Source organism: Capsella rubella, unplaced genomic scaffold (assembly GCF_000375325.1).
Source record: "Capsella rubella cultivar Monte Gargano unplaced genomic scaffold, Caprub1_0 scaffold_1, whole genome shotgun sequence".
In the NCBI taxonomy this organism is placed as follows: Eukaryota; Viridiplantae; Streptophyta; class Magnoliopsida; order Brassicales; family Brassicaceae; genus Capsella; species Capsella rubella.
Genome location: NW_006238923.1, coordinates 16,264,033 through 16,289,195, shown reverse-complemented (window position 1 = coordinate 16,289,195; position 25,163 = coordinate 16,264,033). Strand labels below are relative to the sequence as shown.

At 32.0% G+C, this 25,163-nt stretch overlaps 4 protein-coding genes and 2 pseudogenes across 4 annotated transcripts; 3 read left to right on the top strand and 3 right to left on the bottom strand.

Annotated features, from left to right (window-relative positions):
* Window positions 1-3,422: 3,422 nt before the first annotated feature.
* Window positions 3,423-5,608, bottom strand: LOC17897166 (gibberellin 2-beta-dioxygenase 4). Its single transcript, XM_006303946.2, has 3 exons — window positions 5,262-5,608; window positions 4,020-4,386; window positions 3,423-3,832 (listed from the first exon to the last, which is right to left on the bottom strand). Exons 1-3 carry the CDS (start codon window positions 5,606-5,608, stop codon window positions 3,581-3,583), a joined length of 966 nt encoding a protein of 321 aa, XP_006304008.1. The 3' UTR covers window positions 3,423-3,580.
* A 6,232-nt stretch (window positions 5,609-11,840) lies between these two features.
* On the top strand, window positions 11,841-13,777 carry LOC17896689 (desiccation-related protein PCC13-62). Its single transcript, XM_023790268.1, is given in 4 exon segments — window positions 11,841-12,190; window positions 12,601-12,729; window positions 12,731-12,824; window positions 13,205-13,777. Coding segments are annotated over 4 exon segments (963 nt in total). The 5' UTR covers window positions 11,841-11,843; the 3' UTR covers window positions 13,598-13,777.
* LOC111832437 lies at window positions 13,691-15,212 on the top strand (annotated as a pseudogene).
* Window positions 15,213-15,399: 187 nt separating this feature from the next.
* LOC111832539 (prostatic spermine-binding protein) lies at window positions 15,400-16,841 on the bottom strand. Its single transcript, XM_023789449.1, has 2 exons — window positions 16,404-16,841; window positions 15,400-15,940 (listed from the first exon to the last, which is right to left on the bottom strand). The coding sequence occupies exons 1-2, from the start codon at window positions 16,764-16,766 to the stop codon at window positions 15,689-15,691; spliced, it is 615 nt and encodes a 204-aa protein (XP_023645217.1). The 5' UTR covers window positions 16,767-16,841; the 3' UTR covers window positions 15,400-15,688.
* A 3,741-nt stretch (window positions 16,842-20,582) lies between these two features.
* Window positions 20,583-21,850, top strand: LOC17898727 (cell wall / vacuolar inhibitor of fructosidase 1). Its single transcript, XM_023776837.1, has 2 exons — window positions 20,583-20,858; window positions 21,462-21,850. The coding sequence occupies exons 1-2, from the start codon at window positions 20,667-20,669 to the stop codon at window positions 21,762-21,764; spliced, it is 495 nt and encodes a 164-aa protein (XP_023632605.1). The 5' UTR covers window positions 20,583-20,666; the 3' UTR covers window positions 21,765-21,850.
* An 87-nt stretch (window positions 21,851-21,937) lies between these two features.
* Window positions 21,938-23,667, bottom strand: LOC17897195 (annotated as a pseudogene).
* Between the last annotated feature and the right edge of the window lie 1,496 nt (window positions 23,668-25,163).

Sequence of the window (25,163 nt, the reverse complement as noted above, 5' to 3'; positions counted from 1 at the left end):
CTATTGGTTTTCTTTATTGAATTCCAATTAAACACACTATAAATTATAATTATAACTCCTCTAATTTAATTATTTTAAAAATGTAACTTACATCACTTCTTATCATATAAATATTCATTCTCACATCCTTCTCTACCATTTCTCATATCTTCATTATTCTCTTTGTTTTTTTTTTAAAGTTCTTACATGGGGTGAAAACTCATTTAAAATATCATTGTAAGAGTTTGATTAATTATTTAGTTTAAACTTTTGTTTTCAATTTTATTTATTTTTGTTTTTATGTATTTCTTTATGTGTTCATTGTTTCCTCCATTTAACTTCAATTAACACACTATAAAATATAATTATAACTTCTCTGATTTAATTATTTTAGAATTGTAACTTACATTATATTTTTACATCCTCCTCCACCATATATGATATTCTCAATATTTTCTTTGTTTAATTTTTAATGTTCTTGCATGGGTTGAAAGCTCAATTAAGATATAATTGTAAGAGCTTGATTATATATTTGGTTAGAAATTTTGCTTTCAATTATATTTCTTCTTTATTTTATGTACTTCTTCATTTTTTCATTGTTTTTATATGATTAAATGTATAATACATATGTATAATAATATTTTATGGCTATAAGGAAATTACTTTATCGATGGAATTCAAAAATATTGATTTCTGACCATCGCACCATAAGAAAATCAAGATAAATAAACCATTTTCATTGTTTTACTTTATATGTTTTTTCTTTCTCACATATTCATGTATATTTATTTTATTTTCAAAGTATGTAATTATTTTAACAAAATATTTTTTTGCTATATTCAAACCAATTTGTAAGACATTGAAATAAATAAAATTTTATACACAAATAAGGTAATTTTTGTGTATATTTATAAGTTTACACACATATTTTGATAAATTTCAACATTTTTTAGTGGTTGTTTTGATAAAGTTTGAAAATGGGGTAAATTTAAAAAGTGGTATTTTTAAAGGAGTATTTTTAAAATTTCCCCAATATCATTCCTATTTTTATCATGAACAATATTATTGTTTTATCAAAAAATACTTAAAAGTACTAAACAAAATTACTATCAAAATTGATTCATTGAACAATTAATCAACGAATAAATTCTAAAGATATGGATGTATGCTTCTATTGTATGATTTAAATAAATAACATGTAAAAATGTCATAAGCATTAAAATTTATTTAATCTATTTTTATAAATAATAAATAAATTAAAATAATTAAATAAATATACAACAACCCGCGCATATGCGCGGGACATTACCTAGTGTAAAATAAATAGAGAGTTAGTTAATTAAGTGGAGATTAGATGATTTAGTGGTTAGAATTATATGCATAGTAAAAACACACAAATTTCAAATAAAATATCATATATATTAAAATCAGTCATATTATCAAAATTTATTACATTGATTTACTAGCTAATTTTAAAACAAGTATTTTCCAAATGTATAATTATCATAACTCAAATAAATAACGGAGAAATGTTTTTGTAGGCCGAAAACTATGTATCCTGATAGATATATTTAGCGGAAAAAAATATAGGTGTATATATATAATTCACATAGAATATGCTGAATAAATGGTCAACATAATTAACTTTTATTAATTTTGATATAATAAAAAACAGGAAACAATACATTAAAATTTTAAACCAAAAAGAAAAAAAAAACACAATTATATGTGGTGTTGCTAATGTATTGTCATTTGCTTCCCTTCTGGTATATTAAATCGAACATACGTGAATGAAAGAACTTAACAACATCATATAATAGCATTTGCTTATGTCGTTATAATATGTTTACTCTCTATTATCTTTTGTGCTTCTAGAGAGATTCCTTAGGGAACTTTTTAAAAGTATTAAGTATATGTATACGTCTTTTGGACTCAATTAAATTATCGAACATAGATAAAGCGAAAAATAAAAAACACAAATGAAGTGATAACTCCATGATGGAGAACAATTTGATTTTGTATTAGTAGTAGTATAATCTTTTCTTCCACATAATCCCTGTTTAGAGACATAATTGCATCTCGGAGACCAAACATTGCATTATTAGCCTCGAGACTTATCGATCTCATTAACATATAGTAATAAATTATTAGAAATTAAAGTAACAACAACCAAAGTCTTTGCTTAGGAACTTGTTCTAATAGAAAGTAGAAACAAGGTCACCAAAAGGGGAATCCTACATGCACGAGTTAATGGGGTTTTATGAAAAAAGTAATTCAAGTGAATAGAAAATTAATCAACTAATCTAACCTATAAAAGGCTACAAAGGTTTAATCATACAGTTTATAACTTTATAAAGAACTAAAAAGTTAGACAAATGTCAAAAGCTGTATGTAAAATATGAGTAGAGTCTAGACAAAGCAACCTCAAGAATTTAAAACCATTCGTGGACAATGGTATTTTCACAAATTATGTCTCTTGATAAAGTTGAATTAACGCACGCACTCACAAGTCACAATGTATATGAATAGGCCATGATAAGATAGATATACTTAAACCAAAAAGAAAAAAGAGATTAGAGATATACTTAATGCTCCATCATGGAGTTATCACTTCATGATGGAGAACAAGAGATTATGTACAGTTAAGCTTGAAGATTCAGTTTCAGAACAGCTTGACGTGAAGATCAGGAATCTGCATCTGTTCAGACGCCTGAGACCACATCAGACGCCTGGGACTTGAAGTTGCTGACATGGAGTCGTGAGATGACGTGGCAAAGCTTAAGTGGATGGATTGACGTGCTAAGGAAGATTTATTGCTTGGCAGCAAAGATAGAGACGAATTGCGTGTGAAGATATGGTGAATATTATTTACATCAAATAAGGAAAGGATGAGCTTGACAAGCAAGCATATTCCGTTTCGGTGAGATCCTCGAAGATCCTAGGGTTAGGGGTTCGAGTAGTTAGTATAAATAGTCTAAGGTTGGCCACGAGCCACTTTGAACACTTTAGACTCTTTGTACGTGATTGTAAACTTCGAAGCTAGCAAAACAAAAAGCTGAGAAGGTTAGTGTTTGTTTTCTCTTGGGACTACACGGGTGTAGGAGAGATAGGTTTAGTGCTCGTTCTTTAGTCGGGTTCAATTCTATTGGGAGGAATAGATTGAGTAAGAGCCGAGACAAAATTGTATCATAGGAAAAGATAAATTTTGTTAATAAAGATCGAAGGAAAAAGCGTTTGCTTGGCGCGTTTCAAGCGTAACTGTCTGTGTGTCTCTCTATATGTTTTCAAAGCTTCTCTTAATTTTCCAAATTCAATAGGCCCAAAATGCTAGTTTTAAAAAGGTACCAATGATAGCCCAAAACTAAACGATTGATACATGTTGTCTCCATAATAAACCACATTTCACCTCCACAAAGGTTAACGTGACACATATTACAAAACTTTCAACTCCTAGTTACTCTAGTTAGACAGATCTAACAAGTCTACTTTTAGCCCCAAAAAAAAAAACCTAGGCAACTTAGTTAGACGAAACAACACTACTACATAGTACATAGATATCACTTATTAATAAGCTTTTCTAACTCAACATCAATCCGAGTCCTTAGTCCTTAGATGTGCGAAACATGTCTAAACGGCTATCTTCAAGTCGAAGCGAATACGCGAGTTTCTTGTACTCTCCCCAAGTAAACGTTTGGTACAACCGTTGTTGATTCATCATCTTAACCATCGCCGGAAGTGGCCCAATCTTCGTTTGAAGCGGTGGTCCGGCAAAATACGCCGTCGATAGCCGGCTTTTTCCTCCGTATGTCAATGCTCTATGCCTTACACTTATAAATCTTCCGTTCGTCATCACCTTTAACATCCACAAAACCAAACATGCAAGAACTAGATCACTAGGATTTACAAGAAAAAAGTTACTTTATTATAAAATGTTGTGTAACAAATAATGTCTTAACCCACTATGAATAATTATGATGTAATAGAAAAAGAAATATATGTGTAATAATGAAGTAGACTGAAAGAAAAAAGAAGAGACCGACCTGTAACAAGTCTCCTACATTGACGCAGAAAGCTGAAGGGTCAGGGGAGACAGGAACCCACATGCCATCTGAATTAGACACTTGGAGTCCTCCTACATCGTTAGATCTAAGAAGTGTTAAGATCTGAGGGTCGGTGTGTTCACCAAAGCCAACTCTGGTCAGTGACACAGATTTATCAGAGAGATTGGCTCCACCAAAGAACTGATCCGACGGTGGATAGTGATTCACCCTTAGAACGGAGTCACTATCGACGGAGCTGATTAACCTACTGAAGGTATGAGATGGGACACCAAGTCCCTCAGCCGTCAGATCTAATATCTCACGAGCCAACTGCTTAACTGCTTCTATGTAACAATTCACTGCCGACCTGTCAAACATATACGTCACACATCAGCACCAGCTTCATTTTTTATTTGCTTCTTCTTTAACTTGTTACTTATATAGACATATACGAAATATATCAACGTTACCTTAATATTACCACTTTCAGAAAGAAGTTGGTTCTTTATTTTTATATTATTTGTATCAAAGAAAATAATTGAATAGACAAAGAATGAATCATTAATTTGAGTTAAGTACGATCAAAATATGCAAAAAAATTGTAAAAAATTGTAAAAAAAATACGTATCCTATAGTATCGTTGGACTTAAGATGCTAGCTAGCTAGATAGTTTCAGAGATGGTGTGTGTATATTTTTATCTAAGAGTTTAAATATTCTATAAACACTTCATGTCATCTATCAAGTAGATTAGTACGTACTAGTACTAGATACACAATTCTTATCCATACACTGTTAGTGAGACAGGCTACGACTATTACATGTTTTTTAGTTTATTAACTCTGTTACTTTTGGTTTCTCCAGATTTCTTGAGAAATATCAAATATAAAGCCTATATAGACCTAATTAAATAAATAAAGAAGTGGACTGTTTTCTTTATAGTATCTAATAATCAATGCTGGCATGAGGTAACTGTCCTCTTTTGCATAGATGTAGACCTATATATATACACCAACTTAATTATACTAAGCATGCATTCAAAATTAATTAACATAACCATGCATTTTGCTTACATTTATATATATATATATATATATAAGCATTTATCACATCAATATTTTTCAAATTTTGTTGAGGATATTAACCTTTTGAACGTAGCCATATACATGCAATATATATTTACATGAAAATGCAACTGTATGATTAGGGTGTACATGAGACTTAAACTATACGTACATATATACCTGAAGGAGAGCTGAGAGCGGAAGGCAGGGTCGTTAGTGTGAAGAAGCAAATACTCGACCTCACCAGAGTCACCATTGAGACCGATGTCCCTAAACCCATACCGGAAAGGCTGGTTAACCGGCCGGACCGATTTCTTCTCGTGAACCGGCTTAGCAAAGAAGTTAATAGACTCTTGTTCCATCCTTGAGATGATGGTTTGGTCTACACCGTGGTTGATCACTTTGAAGAAGCCGAGAGTCTCACAGGCTTTGACTATTTGCATAGACACTCGTGGTCTCTCCTGCGACATGTCTATTATTAGTATGTTTTGATCTACGGCCACGATTTTCTGGGACCCTTTCACCATTTTTAGAGAGAAAAAGAGAAAGAGAGAGAGAGAGAGAGATTTTGTATGAGAGAAGATGATGATGATGATGATAAGGAAGAGTTTTAGTGTATGGTATGTGTGGATATATTTATATATGTGGGTTTGAATGGAAAGGCAGATATAAAGCAGATTTATAGTGGTACAGATTAACTGCATTTTGTTTACCATTCATAAAAAGTAATAATTATCATTTATAAAAGCAGTTCCCCTGCTAAAATTCTGTAGGTGGACCAAAAAAAAAAAAAATTTATTTTATGGTCATGTTTTTTCAAAGCAGATCAAACACTTCTATTTTAAAGTGTTTAATATATGATCTGCACTTCAACTGCCAAATCTGTTTGATCTGCTTTTATTTTGCTAGATTTGCCTAATATATTTGATCTGCTCTGCTTTATATGTTTTCCCATTCGAAGCCACAGTTATGAGACTATGAGAGAGAGAAATTTTATTTTGGCGAACCAAAATTCACGTGCATGTATTAGGCACCAACGGGTTATATATACTATTTGTTCATGGAATCTTATAAAATGTATTAAGGAATATGGTCTAAGGTAGATAGTTAAAGGCAAAAGTGAAATGCTTATGCTTTGTTACGATACCAAAGCTTTTTACACATCAGAATTAAGATTTGTATTAGCTTTTTGATTTTTCGTTTTTTACTGATGCTTTATGTTTTGTTTGGTTTTTTATGTTTTTTTAACTATATAAATTAGGAAGCACGTAAATTTTATCGAAATATCGGTTTTCGCTTCAGAATCAGAGTCAGAATCAGAATGTTTTGTAATATGGTTTCTATATTATTTCTGTAATTATATAATATAACTCTTTATATAACAAAATTACATTTCTCGTTTATTTTAAAGAAATTTCATATATTATTAACCTGAATATGTTCTAATCCTTTGTACTTGCATGTTATATATATATGCGAGTTCTCTTAATGACTCATCTCATTTCTTCATATGAACCCCTAAATATACATCTAACTCAAAACTCGATATCTTACTAGATCATTCCACTAATTACTTTATTTTTTCACCTAACATATATTTCCAACACCTTTTCATGTAAGAATGCATACTATATTCTCCAAAATATTCGTTATAAACCTCTCTTTCACATATATTAATTTGATATTCCTCGGGATATTCAGCTGATCGAAGACTTCTTGGCTAAAGTAGAACCCAATTTGCAAAAAGAAGTTTGACTTCTTTACTATTTCAATATCCATAATACAATTTTATAGTTTTCTTTATGGAATCATAGCTTTCCACTCTAGTTGATTAAATAACCGACGACAACCTATGAGAGATAATATAATAACCGACCGGCCGACCGATAAAATATAAATATACTTTGAATGATTTTACGACTAAAAGAAAAGTAGATATTGGCGGTGATATCTTATGACAATGTTTATATTCGTATTGGATAATTTTATATTCTTTGTGTTTCTTGAAACTGTAAAGATATTGGTGTTTCTTTCGAATTTGTAAACAAACAAAGTCAAATCTAAATTATAAAAAAAAATAAAAAATAGTATGGGTTTTGAATTTGGTCGGATCAAGTTAATGGGAACCAGTGGTACATTCCTATATAAGGAATATGTGTGTGTGTGTTTTCTATATATACACAAATTTATTGACCACCAACTGCTATATTCAGCTTTGTAGCCAGACTTTTATGGATAGCTTCATTGACTCGTATTATATTGATTTCAATCTACAGTCCATTTTAAAATTGTTCGAATGTGATGCAATGTTGATCGGGTTGAGGTAAATGAAATATAAATATTGATTGATAAATAATAATAAAATTATAGAAATGATAAAAAAAAATGAAAGAAGAAAGAAGAAAGAAGAAAATATTCAGCTCCTATATATTTTTACATTTGTTTCTGCTAAATATATTTGGTTATCTCATTACATATATACATTACATGAAAAAAAGAGATATTTAGTTTTATTACAAAATAGTTAATATCACAGTGTCAGAATCCAAGCTTTCACATACCACCCCTACGGTCCTACATGTTCAGGATACTTTTAATGATCGTTTTCTCCTAAATTTATATTTTTTCCTCAAAAACATATATACTATGATTTTGCTCATATTCTAATTTAGATCGAGATTAACTATACAATTGTTCAACAGAATATCGAAATAACAAATTAAACTGAATGGATAAATTAAGTCTTTATAAAACAACTACAATCGAGTTAAATTGATTTAGATTATTTTTTGTAGTTATATTTTAACATCTTAGTTTTATATGGCAAAATCACTTTTACAAATCATGTAAATGAAAATTTGATAACTACTAGTATTATGAATGATTACAAAAATAACGGATCGTGATTAAATACGATATATATTTTAAATTTATATGAAGAATTAATATTGTTGACTTAAATCGGTAATTGTATATTTTACTCCTTTAGATAATCCAACCTTTAATGTCATTATTAAATGCACAAGCTCTAATTATCTGCAAAAATTCATTCACTTATCCAACCTTTCTTTGTTGTCATTAAATGTATACAAGTGTTCATATTCTATGAATGTATATTGAATGTGGTGTGACTTTGAATGTCATAGGACTGTGTCAGTTGTTTCATTATATAGGTTTTGTTTCTAGAACATTTATTCCCAAAATTATCCAAAATGTAAGAAATAATTATAATGATAATGAGGAGCACCTAAGAAATCCATACTAAAAATAGGAAAATGCTTATAAACAAAGTATATATGAAACCTGATTCTGCAGGAAAGGTGAAGAGGTTAGATGTTCAAATCACACAATTACACTTCACTTTCTCTTCAATATAATTCGATTCACTATCACGTAAAACCCACTAAGTATTTACGTATAGAACATTTTCATACCCAAAGACCAAAGACACGTTACATGTACGTAGCAGTTGCACATGGAGTTGCAATATTTATGGTAAAAATGGAGATTATGATTTGACCAGTCAATGAAAATGAATAGTTCAAGTGAATCATAAACAACTCTATAGTTTTTAAAATGTTGCATGTAATTAAATCAAATTAGCTAAAACACATAACTGTAAGTGGCAATTACAAAGAAGGTAATTAAAAATACTTCTTCTGTTTCATTATAAATGATGTTTAAGGTTTTGACACACTAAATAATAAAACATATAATTTACCCATTTTCCATAAAAACATCATTAATTAATATAAATTTAACCAATAAGAAAATATGATGTAAAATATAATTGGTCAAAAAATATTAAATACATTAAATCTTTGCATAAGAAATTGAAAACATCACTTATATTGAAACAAAAAAAATTTGGCTAAAACATCACTTATAGTGAAACAGAGGGAGTATGGTTTAAGAAGATATCAATAAATTACTCATATTATCTCTTTACTAAAATTAAAAAGCGGTTCAGTGTTTTTTTTTAACACTACTAAAAGATTAGTTCAAACAAGCCAGTTAGGAAGGAAGTGGTTTACATACATGACAAGATGCGGAATGAAGCGGTTAAATGTTTACAAGCAATTGAATAGTTGAATTTTTTTTTTCTTATATTTATAATTAACAAGTAAAATAGTATTTTGTTAGAGAATATATTTATCCTGTCTGATTGGTAACTAAATACAGTATTATTATGTTTTTAAAGAGAATTCTAACAATTTTTATATAGTAAAATATTAGAAATAAACTCTAACAAAAAATAATGTGTCTATATATACATATATTTTGAAAATTTTACCTAATTATTAATTTATAATATTGATGGGACCATATATTTACAAAAGATTTTCAAAAAATTATTATCTTATTATTTTATCGAAATGTGTCTAAAATTACACTGGTCCCAACTTGGGACCGGAGAAATTTATTAATTTATAAAGATTATTAATTTATCAAGTATTAATTTATAGAGGTTTTACTGTAGGTGATTTAGGCCACAAGTACTTCTAGCCAAAGCCATTATATAATGTAAAGTTTTTCAATACAATAAATTAAGCAGAGCCGTTGAAATAGTATTTACAATCATATAGCATTAGTTACAATAATAATAAAATTAACGACTAAAGTGGTGATAAATTCTCTCTTTGAAATTAAATATAATTTAATATTGCCTACCTACCTAGAAGTAATACATACTAAAATTTAATAATGAAGATACCCACCTTTTCCAAAATAATACTATAAAATTGCTAACAACATATCAAAGTTATACAATGAAGGATGGAGTCAAAACCTAATTAATGGAAGAAAAAAAATAGAGTGTTGAACAAAACAAATATTGAGAGAGGCATACTCAAAAGAGGATTATTCAAAGCTTCTCCGAGCAAACCACTACTGCATCAAGTTTGGTGACTTAGAGAAGATATATAGTTATGTGACCAATTATGCGGATGAGCTATCTAATCTTAATTATAAGCTCGTTGGTGACTCCTTCCATTTACGTTCTTTACAAATATGGTAGCTTGTCATTTGGAAAACTTAAGAGTGAGACTGGATCCTATGATGTCGCAACTTACATTGTTCATACTAGTTTACAAATGTAGGTAATCAAAGTGAAAGTGGTCGCTTTTGTTTTTTTAAATGCCCTAGTAGTCCACCATTGGATTACAAAAAAAAAAAAACAATTTATTTCCAATGAATTTTGGCTTTGCGATGGTCCTCCAAAGGACCACAATAATTTTGGTTAAATTAGAAGTGAACCAATCACAACCATTTGCATTATGAAACCATCATTTAGTGATTAAAACTTATTTAATTTTAACTATTATTAGATGTTGAATGATATATGGGTAATGATGATGATCATCATCATATCCGGCCCGGCCTCTCATCAAGATGGAGAAACAGTGCATCGTACCCCTTATGTTTCTTGGAAGTTCATAGATCAATTGGGATCAGTAGCTTCTAGTATTTTGGAGATTATCTTCAAGTTGTGGTAGAAGAGGAGCTGTCGAGGAAGTTGCACCATATCCATATCACATGTGTCCCAAATGGAGCCAAAATTGTATATACGACCTTTGTTACACATAACGGATTACAAAAAAAAAAAAAAAAGGAGAAAAGAACTGAAAATCGTATTAGTGAGTAGAGAATTCTAATTTCACCTGGATATGGAAATCGTATTTTTGAATAGAACAATCTAGTTTCTCTAGTAACATTTTCCAAGAAATGATTTAATCGAAGTGGTCAAATTGTTAGAAGCGTTTCGTCTCAAAACTGAAAATACGATACAAATGTGGTCTCGTCTTTTTGGATCATAGATCTTGGGTTATAGTGAATTCAAAACATAAATTAATAAAAGGTTTACTAAGCCCTTTCTGATTAGTGCTACAATAATTATCTTCAAAGTGATAAACAGGCCCATTTAACCCAATATCTAGACCATTCCACCCAGCCCAAGTTCATGTGAAAAAATAAACAAAGAATATTCAAACGTACGTGAACTGTAGTTTTGCGAAAAAAAAGAAGAAGAAGAGAGAACATATATTGCATGACAATATATTAACGGCCAATGGATTTATAAAGAAGCATGCAATGCAAAGAAACCCAAGTTTTGATATACGAGAAATTCTTGGAATCAGATAAAGATTGCTTTATTGATCGAGAAAACAGGAAAAATTATCTTAATTAATTCATACATATACAGTATCGTAACTCTGACTCATACCGTCATACGTTATCCTTGTATTGTTCAACCTAACCCTTATCAAATAAACTCAAAAAGACAAAAGACTTCTTCTCTGTTCGTTGTCATATATATGCATCCTAAAAAAATGGTAACTCAAACTTAGTAAGCTCATGCAATTATAATATTTAAATAGAAAAAACGTATTTGAATAGTTTTATAACTTTTATCGTTTGGTTATTAAATACATGAAACTAAAAACAAAGAATATTCAATTCAACCTAACCTTCTTATCAAAATAAAACTCAAGAAAAGACAACAAGACTTTTCCGTTCATTTCTCACAAATCTAAAGATGTGTCCTAAAATTAGTAACTGAAATCGTCAAATATCCACGTGGAACTCATCTCGCTGTAAAAATCATCGTGGCATTATCCACGAAATCTACTCCGGCAAAAGAGGGGAGACTTCTTTTGCTCACTCAAGTGTCCTAAACCCTATAAATAAACCATCTTCAAACCCAAAACCAAATCAGATCATAAAACAAAAAGACAAAAGCCAAAGTTACAACAATTCTAAGACATGGCAATCACAAAAGAGAGAAGAAGCTTGTTTGTTTCAATGATGATGGTGTTGTTCTTCCTCTTCAACGTTCACCATCTTCAAGTCATGGGTTGTCCCAATAATAATGATCAGGGGGCGACCAACTGTACAGATCAGGACAGAAAACTGTTGGAGTTTCCTTTGAATTTGGAGTACTTTGAAGCTGAGTTTTTCTTGTTCGGAGCGTTAGGGTTTGGTCTTGATAAGGTCGCACCAAACCTAACAATGGGAGGTCCAAGCCCTCTTGGAGCTCAAAAAGCTAATCTTGATCCTTTGACAAGAGATGTTATTTTGCAGTTTGCTTGGCAAGAGGTTGGCCACTTGAGGTAAAATGTTTCTTTTAATTCATACATAATATATTTTGTTTATAATTTTGATTATTTACATGTCTAGGAGAAAAGGATTTTTCTAAAAAAATATTAAAGTTATTACGCAATTTGCATATATTATAATTATATATTTAGACTAGGGATTTCTTATTTTAATTGGTAGCTTGGAGAAGTTATTAAATTAAATGATTGGTTTGATGTATTATTATTTTTAACCAGAAAATATCTTCTAGCCTTGCACATATGAACAAATTCAGTGAATATTTATATACCGGTTCTTATAAATCACTATTTATAGATATCAATATACAACTTACCGATTAAATTATCGCAGCTTTGAGATTCTTTTTTTTTTTTTGTTAATTGTAATTCACATTAACATAATCTGAACCAATATTTTTCTATAGGGCGATCAAGAAAACGGTGAAAGGGTTTCCAAGGCCACAACTTGATTTGAGTATAAAATCATTTGCGAAAGTGATGGATAAAGCATTTGGAGTAAAATTTAAGCCACCATAAAACAAAATTTTTTTGAGGCCGACTCCTCATTGCTTCATACTTGATCCCTTATGTTGGTCTCACCGGCTACGTTGGCGCTAATCCTAAACTGCAATGTCCGGAATCAAGAAAGGTAACACATTCTTTTATTCGATTGATATAATCTCATATTATAACCACAAATTAAGGTTTTTCATGTATATATATTCAGGATTCCATATTAAAATGATGTAGTCTAATTAAGCTTTATAAAAATTAATGAATTAATTTTCATCCACATCAATGGAGTAAGATGATATTTAATTTGATTGAATTTTATAAATATAATACAACACACACTCTTTAAGAGTTATGTCTAATTAAAACTTCATCTAATTACAAAGAATGTTAGATATATTTGCAAAAGTTAAATTGAAAAGAAAAGTAGTTTAAGCAAGGTTTACAAGAGAGATGTGTTTTTTAAATAAACTTTTGCATTAGATGTTACATGACATTATGCAAACACTTTTTCAGCTAGTAGCAGGGCTTTTGGGAGTAGAATCGGGTCAAGACGCGGTTATAAGAACAATGTTATATGCTCGAGCGGGACATATAGTCTATCCTTATGGTATCACGGTTGCGGCTTTCACGGATAAGATCTCGAATTTAAGGAACAAATTGGGAAAAGCAGGAGTGAAGGATGAGGGATTGATCGTACCTAAAGTCATGGGAGCAGAAGGACAAGTGAATGGGAATGTATTGGTGGGTAATGAGTTGTCGCTTGCGTATGATAGAACACCTGAGGAGATTCTAAGGATTGTGTATGGAAGTGGAAATGAAAGTGTTCCTGGTGGCTTTTACCCTAAAGGAGCTGATGGGGAAATTGCTAAGTCTTATTTGGTTACTACTACTGCGAGTGAGGTCTAGTTTCAGTTTGGAGTTGAATTTTCTTTGTAGTTCTTAGGTTTTTGGTTATATATAGGAGGCTAAACAAAATAATTATGGTATTAATGTAATAAAATGTTGGTGAGAGTGAAATTTCCATAATCGAAAAGAGATGGTTGAAAATGTATGAAAATTATATACTATAGTTTTAGCCTAAATTAGTTTATGAAAGAAATACAAAATCACCATGGATACGATCTGGTAACCAAAGTGAGAAGAAGCTTGTTGGTTCAGTGGTGATGGTGTTCTTCCTTTTCAATATTATTCACCATCTTCAAGTTAGGAGTTGTCCACATAATGCAAAGAGCTGTACGCATGCATAAGGATAGGATATTATTGGAGTTTCCATTGAATTTGGAGGATCTTGAAGCTGATTTTTTCTTATTCGGAGCATTACAAATTTAACAATGGGAGGCCAAAAGTCCTATTGGAGCTCAGAAAGCTAAGCTTGATCGTCTGACAAGAGGTGTTATTTTGCAGTTTTCTTGGAAAGAGGTTGGCCACTTGAGGTAAAATGTTTAGTTATTTATATGATATAGTGGAAATAATTCTTCTTATGATTATGTGACTAGCTAGGCGAGGGACTATAATTTAATTTATCATATCATATGATATAGTTATCTAATTTATCGTATCATATCATGTAAGAAAATGACAGGGCAATCAAGAAGAGGGTGAAAGGATTTGTAAGACCACAACTTGATTGCGTAAATATGCATTTTGCAAATGTGATGGATAAAGCATTTGGAAATAAAATCTGTGCCACCATCCAATCCATATGCCAATTCCTACAAGTACCTCATTGCTTCGTATTTGGTCCCTTATGTTGCTCTCACCGGCTTTGTTGGCGTCATTTTCTTTGATTCTAACGTATTCTCATCTTACAACAAAAAAGACTATGGTTTTATGGGAATATATTTAGAAATACACATTGAGAAAAGTTGTAGTTTCATTAGGCTTTCATAAGATCATGACATACGTTTTATTATATCAATGTCTTTAGAAGTTCTATTGATTACGTTCTCTTTTACGAGTTCTGTCGAAAACTTCACCTTATTACAAAGAATGTTGGATATATTTCAAAATGTTAAATTAAAAAGAAAACTAATTTAAACAAGTTTTACAAGAGAGATGAGTTTGTTGATTCTTGTTTCTAAATATTGGCCTTATATGTTACATGACATTATGCAAACATTTGTTTTTTCAGTTAGTAGCAGGACTTTTGGGAGTAGAATCAGGCCAGGACGCAGTGATATGTTATATGCTCGGACTTCACATAGTCCATCCTTATAATATCACGGTCGCGGCCTTCACGAATAAGATCTCGGATCTAAGGAAGGCAAAACAGGACGGAAAGATGAGGCTTTGTTGGTACGTAAAGCCGAGGGAGAAGGAAAAGCGACTGGAAACATATTGGCCGGCGATGAGTCGTCTCTCACTTACGATAGAACACCTGAAGAGATCCTACGAACGAATTGTGTATGGAAGTGGAAACGAGAGTGTTCCCAGTGGATTTTATCCTAAAGGAGCTAATGGAGACATCGCTCAGTTACATGTTGTGAGAACGAAATGTTATAAATTACAAAGTTTTAATTAATAAGTCAGTCTGTTCCTCCGAAACAACAAGCCCACTCTTATAAGACATGACGACATGTCAGGTTAAAGGCTTATTTGGTCCGTTCAAATAAGATCGTGTTATCCGGATTGAATACACCTTGTGTACTACCGTACAAGCACCATTAGAGTTTGGAACTATACTCAAAATTAGAAGAGTGATACAGAAATATGAAAAAGAAAGCTCTAAAGAAGACACTAAGGTACAACATGGTTGGAGAAACATTCATTGGTTATTGATTGACTCACTAAAAAAAAGGAAACAGCAATGCATAAAAAAAGAAGAGCCCCCTACTTAAAACTTAAAAAACTACTACTCAACTAGTTGCTCCATAATAAACTTACATGAACCCCAACCCAACCAATGATCCAAATCTCACAACACCCAAATTTTGTTTAAAAAAGAAAACATAAAAGCTCTCTTTTGGTTTCCATTGTGTTTGTTATCAGATTTGAATACTACCTCTTTGGAGGTCTCTCATCATCTTCATCACCACTACTATCATCTTCATCTTCTTCAGGACCTCTCTTCCGCTTTGGTGGTGGAGCCTCTGATTTCCCCGCACCACCCGAGTTGTTATCATTCTCCTCGTCATCTCCTTCATCAATGTCTTCTTCCACACCATTCTCTTCCGGCTCAAAATCACTTGCATCCTCCTCATCTTCAGCTCTACCAACTGGCCTCACTAAGTACTCTGTCCCAAGATCAGCCTACACCATAACCAAACATAACAACATCAGTTTCAACGCTTAAACTAAAACCACAAAGTCAGAGAATACTATCAGAAGCAAGAACCCTTTTCAAGATAAGGACCACAAAGGTAAAGACTTTGAAAGAGGAATATGAAAACCCAAAATCTAAACACTTTCTAATCTAATTGGGTACAGAGTTTCACTCAAAAGAAACAAAAACAGAGACTTAACCAAAACAGGGAAGAAAGCATAAACCCTAATTTGGGGGATAAAACAGAACAATTTCTAGTTACAGTAAGAATCAATTTTCCCAGAAAAGTTCATAGATTCTGATAAACAGATCCAGTCTTGAACAGTGGATTCAAAGCATATAAAACCCTAGATCTACAAAATTCATCACAGAGAATTAAAACCCTAAATCAACAACTTCAAATTCCATAATTTAGAAACCAACAAATAGATAAATTTAAGAAATTTATACCTCATCTTCAGCATCGTCGTCCTCATCATCATCATCGTCGTCATCATCATCATCACCATCATCATCATCGTCATCTCCGTTACCATCTTCATCACCTTCCTCATCTTCATCTTCCGCTGATTGTACAGGAGGACCACCTAAAGACTGCAAAACCTGAACATCATCATCGTCATCGTCTTCTTCTTCATCCTCATCATCATCATCATCGTCTCCTTCACTCGCATCTTCTTCGTCGTCGTCGCTGCCATCTTCACCACCGGCTTTAACTTGTTGTTCTTCATCACTATCGTCGTCGCTGCTCAAAACTTGAATCTCAGGCTCTTCTTTGTCATTGAAGTCCTTATCATCACCAACGCCAGTCATGTTTCTCTAAAGGTTTACAAGATTTTCCCGAGAAAAAATTCGATTTTCCTGGAGAATTTTTAGAGGAAGAGGAAGAGAGAGAGAAGGGTTAGAGAAGGTTCGACTCATGAGCTGAAGCAGTACCGTCTTTGAGATTAGATCTGAACCGTTGAATGTTAATTTCACGAGGATTGATGACGTGGATTGTGATCGTACGGTTAAGATGAGAGAACAATGTGGTTTTGATGAGTAAGGGTAAAAAAGATGCCGCAAAGAACCACAGCGGCGGGCCAAACCTGAAATAAAAATAAATAATTTAATATTATTTATGTTTTGGATCACTCACACGTGCGGCTTGTGCGAATAATTAAATCCGCTTCTTTTTTTTTTTTAATTGTTTTAAAAATGGATTTTCTCAATCGAATATTCTATTTATAAAGTTGGTAGATTAAATGAGACCCAACTCAGGCCCAATAGCAAATAATGGTAACAGGATTACATTTGGAATATTGAGTTTGGGGTTTGAATAAAGCATCTAGTACTTCACTTCATTGGAGAGATGAGATGTATAATTGTTGTATTATCAAGTTTTTTTATTTTATTTTAAATCGAGTTGTATAATGGGTTCGAATGAGACACTTTGACACAAACAAGTAATTACCGGTTTATAATGTTCCCAAAAATAATTCTGTAAATTCGAGATGAGAATATGTATGTATTTGAAACTCTTAACTTTTCATATTGCATTAGAGGTCTTATTTGTTTTTCCTAGACTTGAAATATAATATTGTTTGCATAGATTTATTAGTTACGTAGGTATGTATTTGAAGGATGTGGGAGAGATCGAACGTACATATGTTATTTTGGACAGATTCGGATACGACGATACGTTTCGAACGGATCAGTTGAGGACAACAGATCGTTGTTGTTTTTTTTTTTTTTTTTTTTAATAATTAAAGAAATTCTGGGTCGAAACCTATACATATTCTCAGGCCCGAAACCAAAACATGTTACATGGTTTCGTACCAAACGTTATTCGAACCGGTGACCTTTACGTTTTTTTGCCAAAAATCTTTACTAATTGAGCTATTAGTATTTGGTAACAGATAGATGTTGTTACAACTTACATAGAAGTTTATTGTCGGATAGTGTAGTTTTCTTAAAATTTCGGACACAAAATACATATAACTCAATTTGGACAAAGTTGGAATACCTAAAACTATGCATATTCTAATTAATATACAAAAACCATTACGTGATTTAAAATGAATCAAAGCTAATAAGTACGTCGGTCAAATTGAATATTTATTGAATGATATGTACGAAAAGGACCTCTCATATTGAACTTATCTTTCGTTGTTTGGCCCCCAAAAAGCAACAAATAAAAATAACTTTGGAGGATGTAAAATTATATGTATGGATCGTAAGAAAAGAATTGCTTTATAAAGATGGTCATATTTTGTCAAATGAAAATGTTGAAGATAACTCAACTTTAAAACTTTATCCTACATTTTCTAAAGATGATGTAATGTCTCCACTATGTAACTCAATCAACTCGCAATCGTTACAATACCATTACCAATTTGACGATAATGGAAAAACTACGGCTAATTAAGCAAAAGTTAGCCTTATGATTGATTAGTTTAGAGATGAAGCTTTTCTTGATTACTTTATGAAAGTGTAACACGTTAACGTCGACGATTGGATCCACCTGTCGATGTTTTCATACATGTAAGTAAGTTCGTTCGTTGGAAAGTTATAGAAACAACTTTAATTACTTTGGCCCGAACATTAATAACAAAACTACATATGTCTCTTGTTTTTTTATCTACTTCGACCGTATAATATTGGTGGTTGTGTTGAAGTAAGTGAAAAGAAGAGATTGAAGAGTTTTGTCTGTATTATTGTGTATCGGGGTTCACATTAGTAGCATAGTTGAGACTTGTGTATTTTGTTATAAAGTTGTGAATTTATTTTGGCACGACTACTTGAATTTTTTAATTAAGAAGAAAAATGTTTTGTCGACAAAAAAAAAAAAAAAAAAAAAAAAAAAAAAAGATGAAAAATGTTTTTTCTTCTTCTTTACGTTACTATCTCTTCTTGTTCGTACGTTTCGACTTCAAATAGAGACACAACCAATATGTTCTATAATTTTAGCAATTTTCAATTTTTCACACAAAAATAAAATATATTTTTAATATTTTTTGAATAATATATATATAACCTCTATAGTTTTTAATTTGGCATATTTATTGCTCATATAGTAACATAATATTCCAGTCAAAACATTAGACATTATACATTTAATGTTTTTACTAGTTTTGTTTCTTGGATGCTTTAGAAACTAAAAAACTTTACTTTACAACCCAAACTAAAGAAATCTAGAAACATCCAAAATAAAATTTGATTGGACAATGCCGTTTGCTATATACTAAAATCAAAATATAATACGTGAAAATATCTGAAATGATAAATTTTAGCTTATTAAAAAGGAAAAAAGATGGCTGGCTACACCAACTATAGAGGAATGCATGGTCACACATGCCAAGTATCATATTGTATACTTAACTACACGAACTAGATGTATTACATGGCCACATGCATCAACTATACAACGTCATGTAGTCAACACCATAGACATAAAATTCTGGTACACCGGTCAACTAACTCTGGCGTTGACCGGTGTTGACTCCGGCGTTGACCGTTTTTGACCCAAAAAAAAATTCTAAACTTTTTTTTTATATAAATTTATTTTTATTGTTAAAAAACTAAAAACTGTAATTAATTTTGAATTTTTAATTATACAAAACTATAAACAATTTCAAGATATTATATTATTAAAAATATAATCTTAGGAAGAAAATGACGACGATGATTTTGTATTTAATTCAAGATATTAAAATCTAAATTAAAACTAGAAAAATTCAAGATAGTAAAATAATTCAAGATACTAAAATCTAAATTAAAACTAGAAAAATTATGTGAATTAGTAAGGGAATTACTTATTTTTATATTGTTAATAAAAATATTAACTTATTATTTGATTTATTTAAATACAAAATTATCATAGCAATTTTCTTCCTAAGATTATATATTTTTCATTATACAAAACCATAAAAAATATAATCAAAAAAATAATTTTTTTGTTTTTATATATTCAATATCTAAACACTGGTTTTGTTTAAATATTTAATGTATTCATTCTTATTATAATTAGGTAATTCTAAATTTAGAGCTAAACTAATAATAAAATAACTCAAGATATTAGAATCTAAATTAAAACTGGAAAATCTTATGAATTAGTAAGGAATTGCTTATTTTTACATTGTCAATCAAAACCATTGACTTATTATGTGATTTACTCAAATACAAAAATTATTGTTACAATTTTTTTCCTAAGATTATATTTTTTAAAAGTATACAAAACCATAACAATTCATTATAAAATAATTACAGTTTTTAGTTTTTTAACAATAAAAATAAAATTATATAAAAAAATTTGGATTTTTTTTTGGCTAAAAAACGGTCAACGCCGGAGTCAAAACCGGTCAACGCCAGAGTCAGTTGACCGGTGTACCAGAATTTTATGTCTATGGTGTTGATTACATGACGTTGTATAGTTGATGCATGTGGCCATGCAATACATCTAGTTCGTATAGTTAAGTATACAATAGGATACTTGGCATGTGTGACCATGCATTCCTCTATAGTTGGTGTAGCCAGCCATCTTTTTTCCTATTAAAAATATCTTGGGATAATCATTAAGGGATTTTGGTAAAGGCACACACACCATCAATTCAATTATATATATTGGAGACGTGCACTACTCAGACAGATTAATACACACAGAAACACACACACACTTATATAACCAAAGTGAATCCTCTGTCTTTTAACATATCAAGATAATCATCCAAGAAGATGAAGATGATCATGAAGGTGATCTTGATGGTGATGATGATGATGGTGTTGGTGAGTGAAGCAAGTATGATAGATCAGACATGTAAAGAGACACCAGACTTCAATCTCTGTGTCTCTCTACTCAACTCCGATCCACGTGGCTCCTCTGCCGACACCTCTGGTCTCGCTCTCATCCTCATCGATAAAATCAAGGTATTTTTTCTATTTTCTTTTCTTGATCTTGTTTCTTTCATGTATTCAAGACTCTTATAAGAGTCAGATTTTGACTAAAAGATTTGTTAGTTTCAATATTAAGTTTCATTACTCTACCCAATAGTTGAGACTTTTGACGTTTTTGTGTTCGGGACAAATTTGAATAGATCACAACTTAAGATGCTGTTTCTGTGTAAAACACAAATTTACGTGGTTGTTTTTGTAAATTTGCAATGTTTTTCTTCATTATAGATGTAATATTTAATTCATTCTATCATAAAATGATTAAAATTTTATCAGTTATAAGTGTTAGAAAACATCGTTTTTCCACCAAGAAGTAATTATAATCACCACAGTTTTGCAGATATGTAACAAGGGGTTGTTTTTGATAAATAAGAATGTTTTGGTTAGTTTTGTTAAATCACAAACGTAAGGGGTTATTTTTTAGATTATTTTTCTTACTTTTGTGTTTTGTAGGGGTTATTTTTAGCTTATTTTTAGCTTATTTTTCTTACTTTTGTGTTTTGTAGGGGTTATTTTATAAATATATATTTGTAGGAGCATAAACTTATGAGGTTATTTTGTAAATATATGATTTTGTAGGGACTGGCGACAAAGACCTTAAACGAGATCAACGGTCTATATAAAAAGAGACCGGAACTAAAACGAGCTTTAGACCAATGTAGTAGAAGATACAAAACGATCATAAAAGCTGATGTCCCCGAAGCCATTGAAGCTATCTCTAAAGGAGTCCCCAAGTTCGGCGAAGATGGTGTGATCGATGCCGGTGTCGAAGCTTCTGTTTGTGAAGAAGGGTTTAAAGGGAAGTCTCCGTTGACTAGTTTAACCAAATCAATGCAAAAAATCTCTAATGTGACTAGAGCCATTGTGAGAATGTTGCTTTGATATGTGTTTATACATACATGTATGTTTTATCGTGTTTGATGGGAATGCTATATCCTCTTCACAAAAATAAAAGAATTTGAAGTCCATGCTCTGAGAACAAACTAGTGGAATTTAAAATTTCATCGAACCAAAATAAGAATTGCAAGAAATAAGATCAATTGCAAAAACCTATGTTAGGAGTTACTTGTGCTACAAGCAGAAACATTGAAAGAGAAAAGATAAGGAAAGAGAGGTCAAATAAATTGGATGTTGCACTTTGATGAAAGTCTCGGGAGAGCCAGCAGATTAGCTCGCAAGAACTCAGTGTTGTTGTTGTTGTTGTCCGCATCAATACCAACCTTGACCGTTTCAAGACATTCCAACTTGCCCAAGAAATGTCTCATCTGTTTCAGCTCTTGAAAAGATGCACCGTACTCTAAAATCTCCAACACCTGAACTTGACATGTCCATAAACAACATAAGTTCTCCTCATCCTCCTTCACAATCTTCCTCTTCTTTGTCTCATTCTTCTTCTTCTGCTTCTCAGGGACACAAACACACGCATCTCCGCAGCTATTAGTTACTCTGTGCACAAGACCCTGAAACAAGAAACCAATTTTGACTTGATTAATGGCTGAAAACAACACAAAAGAGAATCTCAATAAAGGAATTGATCAAACCTTGATGAGTAAAGTATGTAGAATTGAACAACTCTTGATCCAAACCGGCATTACTTGCCAACCTTTTTCCTTGTTACTCTCAATAGATAAATAAACGAGGTTGTAAAACATTGGCATGGATGCACAGCAGAAATGAAACGCCTGTAAATCTATATAAGATCACCAACCACATAACCAAAACACAAGCAATAGAAAAAGAAGAAGAAGAAGAACTGACCTCAAGGGAACCAGGAGACAAGTAAAGGGTCGTAATGTTGCATATACCCGCAACTAGGTTTGTAACATCACCAGATATAACCTCCTTTGGTTCACCATAATAATAATCATCATCTTAGTCATCATCAGAGTAATCATAATCAATAGTTGACTCCCATAACCGGAGACTTAGCCTGACTTCGACAAGCGAACCCATATCAAGTAACTGATAATTGTCGAAGACATAACTTGAGTAGTCAAGGTACTCGAGACTTGGTGCTTCGAAATAATTCACTTTGTGATCATTTGGAGAACCCGGAAGATTGACAGAAACGACAAGTCGCTTGATAGATGCACTTTCCACACCCACACTACAACATGGTGTTTCAGAAGGATTAGGGTCTTCAGAGATGAACAGTTCTTCCAAGACAGGGCAGCCATCGATGAGCTGAGTATAGTTGTGGTGATCAATCCCTGAAGCTGATAAGAGAGAAAGTGATTTAAGAGCTGGAAAAAACACACCCTCAGCTTCAAGGAAACAATACCCAGATAGTGTGAGATTAACAAGTGTGTTACTCGTCAAAAACTTAGTTTCAATCCCAATAGTAGACAAAGGGCCAGCGTGCAAGTGCATCTCCAAAAGATCAAGTTCCATTGCAGTCAAAATCGAACGGATGAAACAACTGCTCACGCCATCGAAGTCATATCTATGACTGTTTTCAAAACAAAGAGAGAACCTTTTGATGTGAGAGTTGCTTGATAGAGCCACAGCGAGTGCCTTGTCTACGAACTCGAGAAAGCGATATTTACCACTTAAAGCTTCTTCTTCGTTGGGATACACAACCATCGAATCATCAAAGCAGAGGTTGTCTACAAGACCCAAAAGGTTCCTCCACCTTTTGGACAGAACCGATGTGGAAGCAGCCTCTTTTGTCGGAAGCAAAGACAAGATTTTGCCAAGAATCTCATCTGGCAAATCGCTTATAGAGTCTCTAGAAGTAATCATTGCTGTATAAATTATGGAATTACAATTTTATCTCTACTCTACACAACAAGTTCCTATACTTGATTAAAAGTAAACAGAGTGTTACACTCCAGAACTAGAAGTAGAGGAAACAGAGGATACAAGCTCTAAAAGAGCAGCTTTAGCCAACGAGTCTGCTAGAACATTAGTGGATCGTGGAACGTAAGCAAAAGAGATAGAGACAAAGGAATTACGCAACAAATCAATGTCCTGAAGGATTCCTTTTTAACCTTAATCCAGAAAAAAAAACAAAAACCCAGAATCAAAGATGGATCCTTTCAATCGAAGGCGAGTATAATTCAGGAAGAGAACAAACCTATAACGGCAGAGGAGACGAGTAAGATCGAAAAGCTTCTTGCTTTGCTTGCCGATGGAATTTGATCCGGAAGAAGATCGATAAATAAGTAAAGAACACAAAATCAAACGAAAAATGGAAAATTTATACGAAAATGTAAGTATGCACCTATAAAACACCGTCGCTTTGCCTCCTCAAGAGAGTTATGTGCCGTTTTGGTCTTAAAAAACAACACACTTGACTTTTTAAAACGGCACACATGTCACATGTATAAATGTCATTTTCCATTAACAGTTGATTTTATATCTGGATAGTACCCTTCTCACACTCTTTGCTACCCTTAATCCTTTAAACCAAGTCAGCTTGCTAGGGAGACTCTCACTCGGAGCTATTTATAATGTATGTTTTCTCTACAAACCACAATGCAAGGAGAAAATGTGAAAAATGTATAGAATTGATAAATAAGACAAAGAAGATAAAAAAAGCTGAGAACAAACTTTGACTAACTAGACAAGGAGAAATGGGTCCAGGCTCAGCCGTAAGGTGAGAACAAACCAGTGGAATTCAAAATTTCATCGAACCAAAAGAAGAATTGCAAAAAATAATTACAAAGAAAGAAAAGATAAATTGCAAAAACCCATGTTAGGAGTTACTTGTGCTACAAGCAGAAACAATACAGCAAAAATACCAAATTCGTAGAGATTCATCTACATCCATGTGAGACTACTGACCTCATTGATGGATCATGAAAAAGTGATGAAAACTTCTTGAAATGGAGCTAGCTAGGTAATAATTTATATTTTACTTATATTGTAATTTCTCTGTGTTTTGAAGTATATTTACTAGTTTCTACAAGTAAATTAATTTGTTCAGAATAATTTCTAATATTGTCATCCGTTTGGCTATTCGGATTGGTTATATTCATGTAAAACCAAAGCAAAGAAACTTTGCGTGATTATATTGAAAAGGTCCAAAAACATGCAACACCAAGTACGACAAGTGTTTTGTTTGGTAAATTGGTTAGTAGAAGTTGCTTAAGAGTAAATCTCAGGTCATAAACACTAAGTTGTTTCAAAGGAAACGTTCATGTACATAGAAAACATACTAGTTTTTCTTAACATAGACAAACTAAAGAATTTGTAGCAAAGATCCTCATCTTTGTGTTGTTTGCTGTCATTTAAGCCGTCGTAAACATGTAGGGAAGTTTTCTTGGAAGACCATACTCC